This window comes from Bubalus kerabau, chromosome 1 (genome assembly GCF_029407905.1).
Source record: "Bubalus kerabau isolate K-KA32 ecotype Philippines breed swamp buffalo chromosome 1, PCC_UOA_SB_1v2, whole genome shotgun sequence".
NCBI classification, from domain to species: domain Eukaryota; kingdom Metazoa; phylum Chordata; class Mammalia; order Artiodactyla; family Bovidae; genus Bubalus; species Bubalus kerabau.
The window spans coordinates 117,269,809-117,284,269 of record NC_073624.1 but is presented as its reverse complement, the minus strand read 5'-3'; the positions used below and the strand labels follow the sequence as shown (position 1 = coordinate 117,284,269).

Sequence of the window (14,461 nt, the reverse complement as noted above, 5' to 3'; positions counted from 1 at the left end):
AGAAAAAAACTTCTCCTTCAGTTAATCATGACTTGCAATAAATAGTTTGGTAGATTATGCCTTTGGGAACATTGACTTTTTCTCTCTACCTGGTTGATCCTGCCAGTCACATATGCTTGTCTCAAAGATTAAACTGTGCTAGGTGTGCAGGGCCAGTACAGTGAAACTGCAGACAGCTCACTAAATCAGTTATGGTGGCTATTATAACTAGTTATACTAATCATTGGAGAAGGCAATGGCACCCCACTCCAGTACTTTTGCCTGGAGAATCCCATGGACGGAGGAGCCTGGTGGGCTGCAGTCCATGGGTCACTAAGAGTCGGACACAACTGAGCAACTTCACTTTCACTTTTCACTTTCATGCATTGGAGAAGACAATGGCAACCCACTCCAGTGTTCTTGTCTGGAGAATCCCAGGGACGGGGAAGCCTGGTGGGCTGCCGTCTATGGGGTCGCACAGAGTCGGACACGACTGAAGCGACTTAGCAGCAGCAGCATACTAATCATTGGTTAAATCTGCTCTTTGTTTTCCAATCCTGCTTTGTGTCTCTGTGCTGCCCTATGTCGTCTGCGTTATATCCTGTCTAATCTGTAAGATTGTTGTCTCTTACAGTAACCAGTGTATAAAGCAGGCCTCCAACAAAACTTCTATGACTAAGCACTTTTGAGGAAATAATAGTAATAGCATGATACTAGATATGGAAAGAAGCAACAAGAGAAAATATCTCTTGGATTATAGTTAGACACAATCCAGAGAATTTTAATTATTGATGGGGCCTGGATCAAAACTTAACACCTAGAGCAACATATCAAGAATATTTTGACTGAACTGGGATGAGCCACCCAATGCCATGGGACAAAAGTTGATCATGAAATGTTTCCCAGATAATGGTCATTCATGACCAAGAGGGGAAGACCTGAGAGACGGAGTCAGCGATTGCAGCCCTTTCATGGGAGCCAGGGAGCCCTGGGAAAAGGGAATGCCTGCCTCCTGGCAGTCCTTAGATGGCAGCCACTCCAACTACTCCCTGTGGTGAACCTCAAGGAAACACTAAGAAAGCAGAATGACAGGCCCCAGGTAGCTAAGATGTACAAAATAGGATTTAATGAGCCCTGACTCTTGCACCTTCCCATGCATAGCAAAGCACTAAATTTCCTAACTTGAGATGCCCTCTTACGTTTGAAGTTCAGTATTTCTAAGTATACAGGCATAAAGTAGGCACTTTTCCGAGAGGAACAGAGGAAGACGGGTCTTAATCATTTAAAAACCCCAGCACCGAAGGCGGCCATTTTGCTTGTCAGACTGGGGGACTCCCAGGAAGATCCATCTGACAAGCAAAACGGCCCCCTTGCTCGCACAGGACTGTGGGCTGAATACTGAAAGGAGGCAGTTGTAACCCAGAAGGCGAATTTTATGTTTCCTCTGGGTCTGCTTCTGTGGCTTTCACCCTGTTCTAGTTGTTATAAACACACATCCTGGCCTGCCTCAGGGAGATCGCCTAAGCCACCAACCAGGGAAGGACTGTTGCTGCTCAGTCCTGTCTGACTCTTCGTGACCCTGTGGACTGCTAGACTACAGGAAGGGAGACTAGCACGTTGCCCTGCCCGAGGCTCGCCATTCTAGGGGACGTTTGCAAGAATTGAATAGTCTTTTCACTTTATTTCCTCACCTCCTCTATATCTCTGATCCATAAAAGAACCTGGCAACCAGGCCCTGACAAGATAGCTCTTCTGAGGCGCTAGCCTGCCATCTGCTTTCAGCTGGCTCCCCCATTACAGTCTCTTCCTTGCCTCAACCCCTCATCTCTCGGATGCATTGGCCTGTTGTGTGGCAAGCAGAGTAAGCTAGGACTGGTAACATATATATGTAAAAACAATTCCAAATGCAATTTGGTATCACTGGAAAAAGGAGTGCATTAAATTACTAGCACTAGCAATCTAGTAATCCAGTTGCTAGATATTTTAAATACCTCAGATGCTTTCTTCTTTAGGTTTCTATTACAGCAAACAGTGTCAGGATAAGCTGTATACTTTTGTGGCTGAATGCAAAATGAAAATGTGGAGGCCCTTTCTCAAAAATCGGGAGGAAAGTGCCACTAAAAATGCATTAATGTGTGACAGCACGGAATTAAGCCAAGCACACGGCCCTTCTGATGATGGGGTCCAGAGGGACAGCACGGTCCTGCTCCCGGCAGCTGGCCCTCTTCTTGGTCTCCCTCCTAGGCCACTGCTTTTCTTTCTTTCTTTCTTTCTGGCATGCTCTCACTTACACGTATACCCCTGGTCATCTGATGGGCATCTCAGGAGCAACAGGAGCTGAACACAACCCCTTGTCCCTGTTCCTACCTACCTCCTTCTTCACTAATTTTCCTCCTCTTGGTAAATGTTGATTTTTGTCCTCCCCTCTTACCCAACTCTCAATGCAAAAGCAAATTCTTCAGCTTTACCTAGAAGATGAAGCATGTGTGGTGTGTTTTGCTAAGCAAGCATCAGTTGTGTCTGACTCTGCAGCCCTGTGGACTGCCAGGCTTCTCTGTCTATGGGGATTTTCCAGGCAAGAATACTGGAATGGGTTGCCTGCTGTGCCCTCATCCAGGGGATCTTTCCGACGCAGGGATCTCCTTGCATTGGCAGTAGGTCCACCTGGTGAACCTGGTTAATTCCAGGAAGCCCCACTACCGGCAGCCAAGTGGGAGTCACCATCTGCTCTCTCCAGGGCCAGTGAAGCAGCCTCCCAAACCCCCCTGCTCTTTTCGCCCTTGTTCTTCTCTGTCCCTTTAGTATGTGACAGCCAGCGGGCCTTCCTGAGACTTGGTAAAGGGCTGTCCCTCCCTCCACTGCAAGACTTCCCGGGCGCTGCCCCTGTCTCTGACCTCGCAGCCTGCCGCTCGCCCCAGCCTTAGTCCTGCCACCCTTGCATGCCAGCAGACTCGGTCTCAGGGCCTCTGCCCCTAGGGCTCCCGCTGCACCGTCTGCTCCTCCTCCAGCCTTTAGTTCTCCTGAGCTGCCTCTTCCCCACTCAGGCCTCAGCTCAAAGGCCTCCTCCACACTCCAGAGACAGCTTCCCTGCAGGGGAGGCCCCTTCCTCCCCAGCAGTCACACTCTATCCTGTTATCCTGCTTTATTTCCTCATTGCACTAGCTGTCAGAATGCCTTACTGTTTATGTTTATTTCACGCACGCGTACACGCACACACACAGGCACGATTTGTTTCCAACCAAATTCTGACTGAATAACACTTCCCTGGTAGGAACTGCTTTATCTCACTAGAGTTACTGTACCTCACCATGTTTAGGAAGACCTAATCATACTTCCGTGTTCATTTTATCGTCTGTCTTCTTCACATCAGTCCGTGTTTTCTTTCAGGTTGTCTGGGCAGACAGTTACAAAGTTGGCTGTGCAGTACACTTTTGTCCTCGAGTTTCTGGCTTTGAAGCTCTTCTCAATGGAGCACATTTTATATGCAACTACGGACCAGCGTAAGTGCTGACATTTATTACTTTGTGGAGAAAAGAACTATTTTAGAAGTATTTATCCTCATTAAATAGATACAGAAAATAGATTTGGATAATATAATAAAGCATAAAAGAGAAAATGAATGTTACCCATTAATTCCTCTGTCCAATTTTCTTTGTATGTTTGCTTGTGGGTGTGTGTATACACACCTTTATAAACACTACGTAAGTGCACACACACAGAGACACATATGTATAAGGGTAGCAAGACTAAAATGTTTTCAGGGACATAGATTAATTGGATATGGTAATAATACCACAAGATGGGAAGATGTTCTCTAATGTTCTACTATATTAATTTATTATAAATTTCTCAAAACAAACAAACAAACAAAAAAACCCCACTCTGAATTGAACTCCTCAATCTGTATAACTTATTCACTTACTTTTGACAGTTTCATTTTTGAAAGACATAATTTTTCTCCTTTTGAAAAATGGGAAGACATATGACATCTCCCCCAACTTCCTTTAAATGTATATATGTGTTCTTTTGCATCATATACAAACTTAGAAAACAGAGACCATAAAGGAAATACATGCTTTTCTAGTTTTTACTTACAATTATGTATGCACATTTTCCATGGCATTAAAGTTTTTTAAAGGATTACAGTAATTAAAAACAATGAGGTAATAATTGTATAAAGCTTACCGTGTGCTAAGCGCTGTTTTAAGCACTTCACCTATATTAAAGGTATTTAATCTTCGTACAGAGTCTGTGATATAGGTTCTACTCTTACCCCTGTTTTGTAGATAAACAGCTGAGGCCCTGAAACAGTGACTGGCCTGCACAGTTAGTGAATGTCAGAGTTGGACTGTGACTTGGGAGCTCTGGCTCCAGAGTCTGTTTTCTTGTTAGGAACAGCTCACCTTATTGAAGAGCGGAGATTGTTCCCTGTGTTTTCTTTTACTTGTTTATTTATTTTTATTGAAGTCTAGTTGATTTACATTATTGTGTTAGTTTTAGGTATACAGCACATTCAGTTCTATGTATATGCATATTTTCTTTTTCAAATTCTTTTCCCTTATAGAGAGAGATATATAAATAATATTGAGTATAGTCCATGTGCTGTACAATAGGTCTTGGTTGATTGTCTATTTTATATGTATTATTATATGTATTATATCTATGTAATATCTATTTTATGTTTTATATGTAGTAGTCTCTATGTGTCAGTCCAAAACTCTTAATTTATCCCTCCTCCATCCCTTTCCCTTTGGTGGCTATAAGGTTATTTTCTATATCTTTGGGTCTATTTCTGTTTTGTGTAAATAAGTACCATTCTTTTTATTCCACATAGAAGTGATATCACAGGACATTGGTCTTTGTCTGGCTTACTTTGCTTAGTGTGATAATCTCCAGGTCCATCCCTGTTGCTGCAAATAGCATTATTTCATTCTTTTTTTATGACTGAGTAATAATCTAGAGGTTGTTTCCATGTCTTGGTTATTGTAGATAGTAATGCTATGAACATTAGGGTGCATGCGTCTTTTTGAATTAGAATTTTCTTGGGTTATATGCCCTGGAGTGGGATTGCAGGATCAAATGGCAACTCTACTTCTAGTCTTCCAATCAAATCTCCATACTGTTCTCCACAGTGGCTGTACCAACCCACATTCTCACCAACAGTGTAGGAGGGTTACTTTTTCCCTACAACCTCTCCAATCTTTATTATTGGTAGACATTTTATGATGGCCATTCTGACTGGTGTGAAGTGACAATTTCTCAGATACAAACGTGTTGAGCATTTGCAAATGATATTGAGTATCTTTTCATGTGCCATTTGGCCATCTGTATGTCTTCTTTGGAGAAATGTTTATTTAGATCTTCTGCCCATTTTTTAATTGGGTTGTTGGTTTGGTTGGTTGGTTGGTTGGTTTTTATACTGAGTTGTATGAACTGTTTCTTTATTTTTGAAATTAATCCCTTGTCAGATCCATCATTTGCAATTATTTTCTCCTATTCCATAGGTTGTCTTTCTGTTTATGGTTTGCTCTGCAGACGTTTTTGGGTGTCCCCTGAGGAGGTGCGGGTCAGCAGTGGACTGCTGCAGGGCAGGGGCTCTGGGTGCAGCAGACCTGGGTATGGCATAAGCCCTCTTGGAGGAGGTCACCATTAACCCACCATAGAGCTGCCAGAACTTACACAGGACTGGGAAACAGACTCTGGGAGAGCAGAAGCAGAACCTTGTGCACACCAGAACCCATGAGAAAGGAGCAGTGACCCCACAAGAGACTGACCCAGACTTGCCCGTGACTGTCCAGGAGTCTCTGGCAGAGGAGTGGGTTGGCAGTGGCCTGCTGCAGGGCTGGGGGCACTGAGTGTAGCAGTGCCTGCATGGGACCTTCTGAAGGAGGTCACCATTATCTTCATTATCTCCATCATAGTTTGGCCTCAGGTCAAATAACAAGGAGGGAACACAGCCCCACCCTTCAATAGAAAATTGGATTAAAGATTTACTGAGTGTGCCCTACCTATCAGAACAAGACCCAGTTTCCCCCTCAGTCAGTCTCTCCCATCAGGGAGCTTCCATGAGCCTCTTATCCTCTCCATCAGAGGGCAGATAGACTGAACACCACAATCACAGAAAACTAACCAATCTGATCACATGGACCACAGCCTTGTCTAACTCAATGAAACTATGAGCCATGCCATGTAAGGCCACCCAAGATGCACAGGTCATGGTGGAGAGTTCTGAAAAAACGTGGTCCAATGGAGAAGGGAATGGCAAACCACTTCAGTATTCTTGCATTGAGAACCCCATGAACAGTATGAAAAGGCAAAAAGATAGGATACTGAAAGATGAACTCCTGAGGTCAGTAGGTATCCAATATGCAAATGGAGATCTCTGGAGCACTAACTCCAGAAAGAATGAAGAGACAGAGCCAAAGAAAAAACACCCAGTTGTGGATGTGATTGGTGATGAAAATAAGTCCGATGCTGTAAAGAGCAATATTAAATACGAACATGGAATGTTAGGTCCATGTGTCATGCGAGTATATGTTCCTCGGTTCTTTGTCTCGTCACAACAAAGATTTGGAGCGACGGACATGAAAGCCCTCGGCACGTCACAGCTCTCAGGTCTTGGACAAACCGTGCTACAGCTCTTAGGCAAATCAGTGCTACAGCTCCATTTTATTTAGAAGATAGCAGGAGAATCCATCCTCAAAGCGTGAGGGCATGCCAACCCAAAGACTCAAAGAGAAGAGAGTGGAGGAGCGCAGGGGGCAGGAGGGGGGAGAGAGAGAGAGTGAGAGAGGGAGAGAGAGAGAAAGAGCGCATGCACGCGAGAGAGAGAGAGAGCGCGCGCTTTGGCTCCTCCTTTTATATGTTTTTTCCTCCACCTGGACCTGCCCTATGCAAATTGGGCTTAGCCAGGAGTGCTGTTTGTTCTGCCTGAAGTCTTCACTCTGGTCCTCTGACCTTCCTTTGACCTTCCTTGTCTTTTAGCCACTGCCATTTTGGACTCCTTTTCCCTATTCTACCTACCTAACGCATGAATCATGGCATATTGGAAGTGGTCAAACAAGAGATGGCAGGAGTGAACATTGACATTTTAGGAATCAGAGAAATAAAATGGACTAGAATGGCTGAATTTAACTCAGATGACCATAATATCTACTACTGTGGGACAGAATCCCTTAGAAGAAATGCAGTACCCATCATAGTCAACAAGAGTCCAAAATGCAGTAGTTGGATGCAATCTCAAAAACGACAGAATGATCTCTTTTCATTTCCAAGGCAAACCATTCAACATCATGGTAAACCAAGTCTATGCCCTGACCAATAAAGATGAAGAAGCTGAAGTTGAACGGTTCTGTGAAGACCTACAAGACCTTCTAGAACTAACACCCAAATAAGATGTCCTTTTCATTATAGGGGACTAGAATGCAAAAGTAGGAAGTTAAGAAATACCTGGAGCAATGGGACAGTTTGGCCTTGGAGTACAGAATGAAGCAGGGCAAAGGCTATCAGAGTTTTACCAAGAGAATGCACTGGTCACAGCAAACACCGTCTTCCGAAAACATAAGAGAAACTCTACACATGGACATCACCAGGTGGTCAACACCAAAATCAGATTGATTATATTCTTTGCAGCCAAAGTTGGAGAAGCTCTATACAGTCAGCAAAAACAAGACCGGGAGCTGACTGTGGCTCAGATCATGAACTCCTTATTGCAAATTCAGACTTAAATTGAAGAAAGTAGGGAAAACCACTAGGCCATTCAGGTATGACCTAAATCAAATCCCTTACGACTAAACAGTGGAAGTGACAAATAGATTCAAGGGATTAGATCTGATAGACAGAGTTCCTGAAGAGCTATGGATGAAGGTTCATAACATTGTACAGGAGGCAGTGATCAAACCCATCCCCAAGAAAAAGAAATGCAAAAAGGCAAAATGGTTATTATACTGCATTTGCCATTTTGTCTGAGGAAGCCTTACAACCAGCTATGAAAACAAGAGAAGCAAAATGAAAAGGAGAAAAAGAAAGAATGCCCATTTGAATGCAGTTTTCCAAAGGATAGCAAGGAGAGATAAGAAAGACTTCCTCAGTGATCAATGCAAAGAAATAGAGGAAAACAATAGAATGGGAAAGACTAGAGATCTCTTCAAGAAAATTAGAGATACCAAGGGAACATTTCATGCAAAGATGGGCACAATAAAGATACAAATGGCATGGACCTAACTTAAACAGAAGATATTAAGAAGAGATGGCAAGAATACACAGAAGAACTATACAAAAAAGATCTTCACGACCCAGATAATCATGATGGTGTGATCACTCACCTAGAGCCAGACATCCTGGAATGCGAAGTCAAGTGGGCCTTAGAAAGCATCACTACGAACAAAGCTAGTGGAGGTGATGGAATTCTAGTTGAGCTATTTCAAATCCTAAAAGATGATGCTGTGAAAGTGCTGCACTCAATATGCCAGCAAATTTGGAAAACTCAGCAGTGGCCACAGGACTAGAAAAGGTCAGTTTTCATTCCTATCCCAGAGAAAGGCAATGCCAAAGAATGCTCAAACTACCACACAATTGCCCTCCTCTCACACACTAGTAAAGTAATGCTCAAAATTCTCCAAGCTAGGCTTCAACAGTACATGAACCGTGAACTTCCAGATGTTTAAGCTGGTTTTAGAAAAGGCAGAGAAACCAGAGATCAAATTAACAACATCCATTGAATCATCAAAAAAGCAAGAGAGTTCCAGAAAAATATCTACTTCTGTTTATTGACTATGCCAAAGCCTTTGACTGTGTGGATCACTAAAAACTGTGAAAAATTCTTAAAGAGATAGGAATAGCAGACCACCTGACCTGCCTCCTGAGAAATCTGTATGCAGGTCAAGAAGCAACAGTTAGAACTGGACATGGAACAACAGACTGGTTCCAAATCAGGAAAGAAGTATGTCAAGGCTGTATATTGTCACCCTGCTTATATAACTCATATGCAGAGTACATCATGAGAAATGCTGGGGATGATAAAGCACAAGCTAGAATCAAGATTTCCAGGAGAAATGTCAATAACCTCAAACATGCAGATGACACCACTCTTATGGCAGAAAGCAAAGAAGAACTAAAGAGCCTCTTAATGAAAGTGAAAGAAAAATAAAAGCAAAAATAAACAAATGGTACCTAATTAAAATTAAAAGCTTCTGCACAACAAAGGAAACTATAAGCAAGGTGAAAAGACAGCCTTCAGAATGGGAGAAAATAATAGCAAACGAAGCAACAGATAAAAAATTTATCTCAAAAATATACAAGGAACTCCTGCAGCTCAACTCCAGAAAAATAAATGGCCCAATCAAAAAGTGGGCCAAAGAACTAAACAGATATTTCTCCAAAGAAGACATACAGATGTCTAACAAACATATGAAAAGATGCTCAACATCACTCATGATCAGAGAAATGCAAATCAAAACCACAATGAGGTACCATTTCACGCCAGTCAGAATGGCTGCGATCCAAAAGTCTACAAGCAATAAGTGCTGGAGAGGGTGTGGAGAAAAGGGAACCCTCTTACACTTTTGGTGGGAATGCAAACTAGTACAGCCACTATGGAGAACAGTGTGGAGATTTCCTACAAAACTGGAAATAGAACAGTCATATGACTCAGCAATCCCACTGCTGGGCATACACACCGAGGAAACCAGAATTGAAAGAGACACGTTTATCCCAATGTTCATCGCAGCACTATTTATAATAGCCAGGACATGGAAGCAACCTAGATGTCCATCAGCAGACGAATGGATAAGAAAGCTGTGGTACATATACACAATGGAGTATTACTCAGCCATTAAAAAGAATACATTTGAATCAGTTCTAATGAGGTGGATGAAACTGGAGCCTATTATACAGAGTGAAGTAAGCCAGAAAGAAAAACACCAATACAGTATACTAACGCATATATATGGAATTTAGAAACATGGTAATGACAACCCTGTATGCGAGACAGCAAAAGAGACACAGATGTATACAACAGTCTTTTGGACTCTGTGGGAGAGGGCGAGGGTGGGATGATTTGGGAGAATGGCATTGAAACATGTATAATATCATATGTGAAACGAATCACCAGACCAGATTTGATGCATGATACAGGATGCTCAGGGCTGGTGCACTGGGATGACCCAGAGGGATGGAATGGGGAGGGAGGTGGGAGGGGGGTTCAGGATGGGGAACACGTGTACACCCGTGGCAGATTCATGTTGATGTATGGCAAAAGCAATACAATATTGTAAAGTAATTAGCCTCCAATTAAAATAAATAAGTTTATATTTTAAAAAAAGAAAAAAAAGTGAAAGAGGAGAGTGAAAATGTTGGCTTAAAGCTAAACATTCAGAAAACTAAGATCATGGCATCTGGTCGCATCACTTCATGGCACATAGATGGGGAAACAGTGACAGACTTTATTTTGGGGGGCTCCAAAATCACTGCAGATGGTGATTGCAGCCATGAAATTAAAAGACGCTTACTCCTTGGAAGAAAAGGACCAACCTAGATAGCTTATTAAAAAGCAAAGACATTACTTTGCCAACAAAGGTCTTTCTAGTCAAAGCTATGGTTTTTCCAGTAGTCATGTACAGATGTGAGAGTTGGACTACAAAGAAAGCTGAGCACCAAAGAATTGATGCTTTTGAACTACGGTTTTGGAGAAGACTTTTGAGGCAGCAGAGATCCAACCAGTCCATCCTAAAGGAAATCAGTCCTGAATATTCACTGGATGGACTGATACTAAAGCTGAAACTTCAATACTTTGGCCACCTGATGCAAAGAACTGACTTTACTGGAAAAGACCCTGATGCTGGGAGAGACTGAAGGCAGGAGGAGAAAGGGATGACACAGGATGAGATGGTTGGATGGAACTCAATGGAGTTTACTCAAACTCAATGGAGATGAGTTTGAGTAAACTCTGGGAGTTGGTGATGGACAGGGAGGCCTGGTGTGCTGTGGTTTATCGGGTCACAAAGAGTCAGACACGACTGAGCAACTGAACTGAACTGATGCAGAAATTTTTAATTAGGTCCCACTTGTTTATTTAATTTCATTTACCCTAGGAGACCAATCCAAAAACATCTTGCTGCAATTTATGTCATATTGTTCTGCTTATGTTTTCCTCTAGGAGTTTTATAGTATCCCATCCTATATTTAGGTCATCTCTGTATTTTCTTTTCATGGATGATGCACAGTCTTATAAAAATCTTTGGTCATATCTGTTTCCTTCAGTTCCTAGAAATGATACTACTAGGTAAAAGTGTGATCATTTTTATGTTTTGTAAAATTACATATTGCCAAATATCCTCTACCATTATTACACCAATTTATACTTCCTTGTCAGTACTGGATATACTTTTTCAGGATCTTCTCAATTGTTATAAAATGATATTGCATGTTTTCTTTTGTATCTTTGCTTCCTAGTGATTTTCATTTTTCACCTGATTGCCTACTTAGATTTCTTCTTTTGTGAATCATATACTCTGCTCATATTTCTACTAGAATAATTTTGATTTCAAGTTTTTAACTCTTTGTCATAATATGACAATTTGTAATTTTTTGTCCTTGAATTTTGTTTGGATTTTACCAATCTTCAGGCCCCAGAAGACTTGTTATAGAAACCTCTCTCTCTGTCCCTGAAGTAATAGTCAGAAAATGTGTTGAATACTCTGAGCATGGGTGGAAATGAGGTGACCAAAATGGGTCTTGTTCAGAAAATAACAGATTTCACTTAAAGTCTTAGAGACAGAAAATGAGGGAAACCCAGGAAAAACTAGCCAAGCCATGAGTCAGTCAGTGGTAACCTTTCAGGACATTTGTATAGCTTAGTGTTTGGGATGTAGGCGCTTAAGACCACCCAACTTATTTCATTTACTATGTGACTTTGAATAAGTCACAGATATCTCTCTGAATCTATTTCCTAAGTAAAAGATCAATATAATAATGGCACCTACTGCTTAACAGTAGCTCTGAAAATTATATAAGAAAATTATGTAAATGCAATGACAGGCCATGGTGATTGTTTGAGAAGTATTCATAATTATTATCATTATAATTGTTGTTGTTCAGTTGCTCAGTTGTTTCCAACTCTTTGAGTGCCATGGACTGTATCATGCCAGGCTTCCCTGCCCTTCACTATCTCACAGTTTGCTCATGTCCATTGAGTCAATGATGCCATCCAACCATCTCATCCTCCGTTGCCCCCTTCTCCTCTTGCCTGCAATCTTTCCCAGCATCAGGGTCTTTTCCGATGAGTTGGCTCTTCACATCAGGTGGCCAAAGTATTGGAGATTCAGCTTTAGCATCAGTGCTTCTGATGACTAATCAGGGTTGACTTCCTTTAGCATGGACTGGTTTGATCTCCTTGCAGTCCAAGGGACTCGCAAGAGTTCTCCTACACCACAGTTTGAAAACATCAATTCTTCAGTGCTCAGCTTTCTTTATGGTCCGACTCACACATCCATACATGATAACTGGAAAAACCATAGCTATGACTATATGGACCTTTGTCGGCAAAGTAATGTCTCTGCTTTTTAATATAACATCTAGGTTTGTCATAGCTTTTCTTCCAGGGAGCAAGCATCTTTTAATTTTGTGTCTGCAGTCACTGTCTGCAGTGGTTTTGAAGCCTAGAAAATAAAGTCTGTCACTGTTTTCATTTTTTCCCAATCCATTTGTCATGAAGTGATGGGATCGGATGCCATGATCTTCATTTTTTGAATGTTGAGCTTTAAGGCAGCTTTTCACTCTCCTCTTTTTCCTTCATCAAGAGGCTCTTTAGTTCCTCTTTTCTTTCTGCCATTAGAGTGATGTCATCTGCATATCTGAGGTTATTGATATTTCTCCCAGCAATCTTCATTCCAGCTTGAGCTTCATACAGCCCAGCATTTCTCATAATGTACACAGCCTTTAAGTTAAATAAGCAGGGTGACAATATACAGCCTTGACATACTCCTTTCCCAATTTTGAACCAGTCCATTGTTCCATGTCCAGTTCTAACTGTTGCTTCTTGACCTGCATATAGGTTTCTCAGGAGGCAGGTAAGGTGGTCTGGTATTACCATCTTTAGAATTTTCCACAGTTTTAAGTGATCCACACAGTCAAAGGCTTTAGCATAGTCAATGAAGCAGAAGTAGATGTTTTTCTGGGACTGCTTTGTTGTTCTATGATCCAAAAGATGTTGGCAACTTGTTCTCTGATTCCTCTGCTTTTTCTAAATCCAGCTTGAACATCTGGAAGTTCATGGTTCATATACTGCTGAAGCCTAGCTTGAAGGATTTTGAGCATTACCTTGCTAGACTGTGAAATGAGTGTAATTGTGCTATAGTTTGAGCATTCTTTGGCATTGTCCTTCTTTGGGATTGGAATGAAAACTGACCTTTTCCAGTCCTGTGGCCACTGCTGAGTTTTCCAAATTTGCTGGCAAGTTGAGTGCAGCACTTTCACAGCATCACCTTTTAGGATTTGAAATAGCTCAGCTAGAATTCCATCACCTCCACTAGACTGTTCATAGTGATGCTTTCTAAGGCCCACTTGACTTCACACTCCTGGATGTCTGGCTCTAGGTGACACCATCATGGTTATTTGATCATTAAGACCTTTTTTGCACAGTTCTTCTATGTATTCTTACCATCACCTCTTCTTAATATCTTCTGCTTCTGGTAGGTTCATATCATTTCTGCCCTTTATTGTGCCCATCTTTGCATGAAATGTTCCCTTGGTATCTCTAATTTTCTTGAAGAGATCTCTAGTCTTTCCCATTCTGTTGTTTTCCTCTATTTCTTTACATTGATCACTTAGAATGGCTTTCTTATCTCTCCCTGTTATTCTTTGCAACTCTGCATTCAGATGGGTATATCTTTCCTTTCCTTAGTTGCCTTTCACTTCTCTTCTTTTCTCAGCTATTTTTAAGGTCTCCTTAGACAACTATTTTGCCCTTTTGCATTTCTTAGAGATGGTTTTGATCACTGCTTCCTGTACAATGTTATGAACCTCCATCCATAGCTCTTCAGGTGCTCTGTTTATCAGATCGAATCCCTTGAATCTATTTGTCACTTCTACTGTATAATCATAAGGAATTTGACTTAGGTCATACCTGAATGGTCTAGTGGTTTTCCCTACTTTCTTCAAGTCTGAATTTGGCAATAAGAAGTTCATGATCTGAGCCACAGTCAGCTCCCAGTTTTGTTTTTGCTGACTGTATAGAGCTTCTCCATCTTCAGGTACAAAGAATATAATCAATCTGATTCTGGTTTTGACCATCTGGTGATGTCCATGTGTACAGTCTTCTCTTGTGTTGTTGGAAGAGGGTGTTTGCTATGACCAGTGCATTCTCTTAGCAAAACTGTTGGTCTTGTTACTTCAGGTATTTCTTGACTGAGAAGGACATATTTTTTTGATGTTAGTTCTAGAAGGTCTTGTAGGTCTTCATAGCATTGTTCAACTTCAGCTTCTT

The 14,461-nt window shown here is 41.6% G+C and overlaps 1 protein-coding gene across 3 annotated transcripts in view; it reads left to right on the top strand.

Annotated features, from left to right (window-relative positions):
• The window catches only part of GLIPR1 (GLI pathogenesis related 1), a 68,431-nt gene that overhangs the window by 42,697 nt on the left and 11,273 nt on the right, over positions 1-14,461 (top strand). For all 3 annotated transcript variants that reach the window (XM_055587398.1, XM_055587397.1, XM_055587396.1), the window contains exon 4: positions 3,367-3,479. In XM_055587398.1, the coding sequence (XP_055443373.1) occupies positions 3,367-3,479 (113 nt within the window). The remainder of the gene's footprint in view (positions 1-3,366; positions 3,480-14,461) is intronic.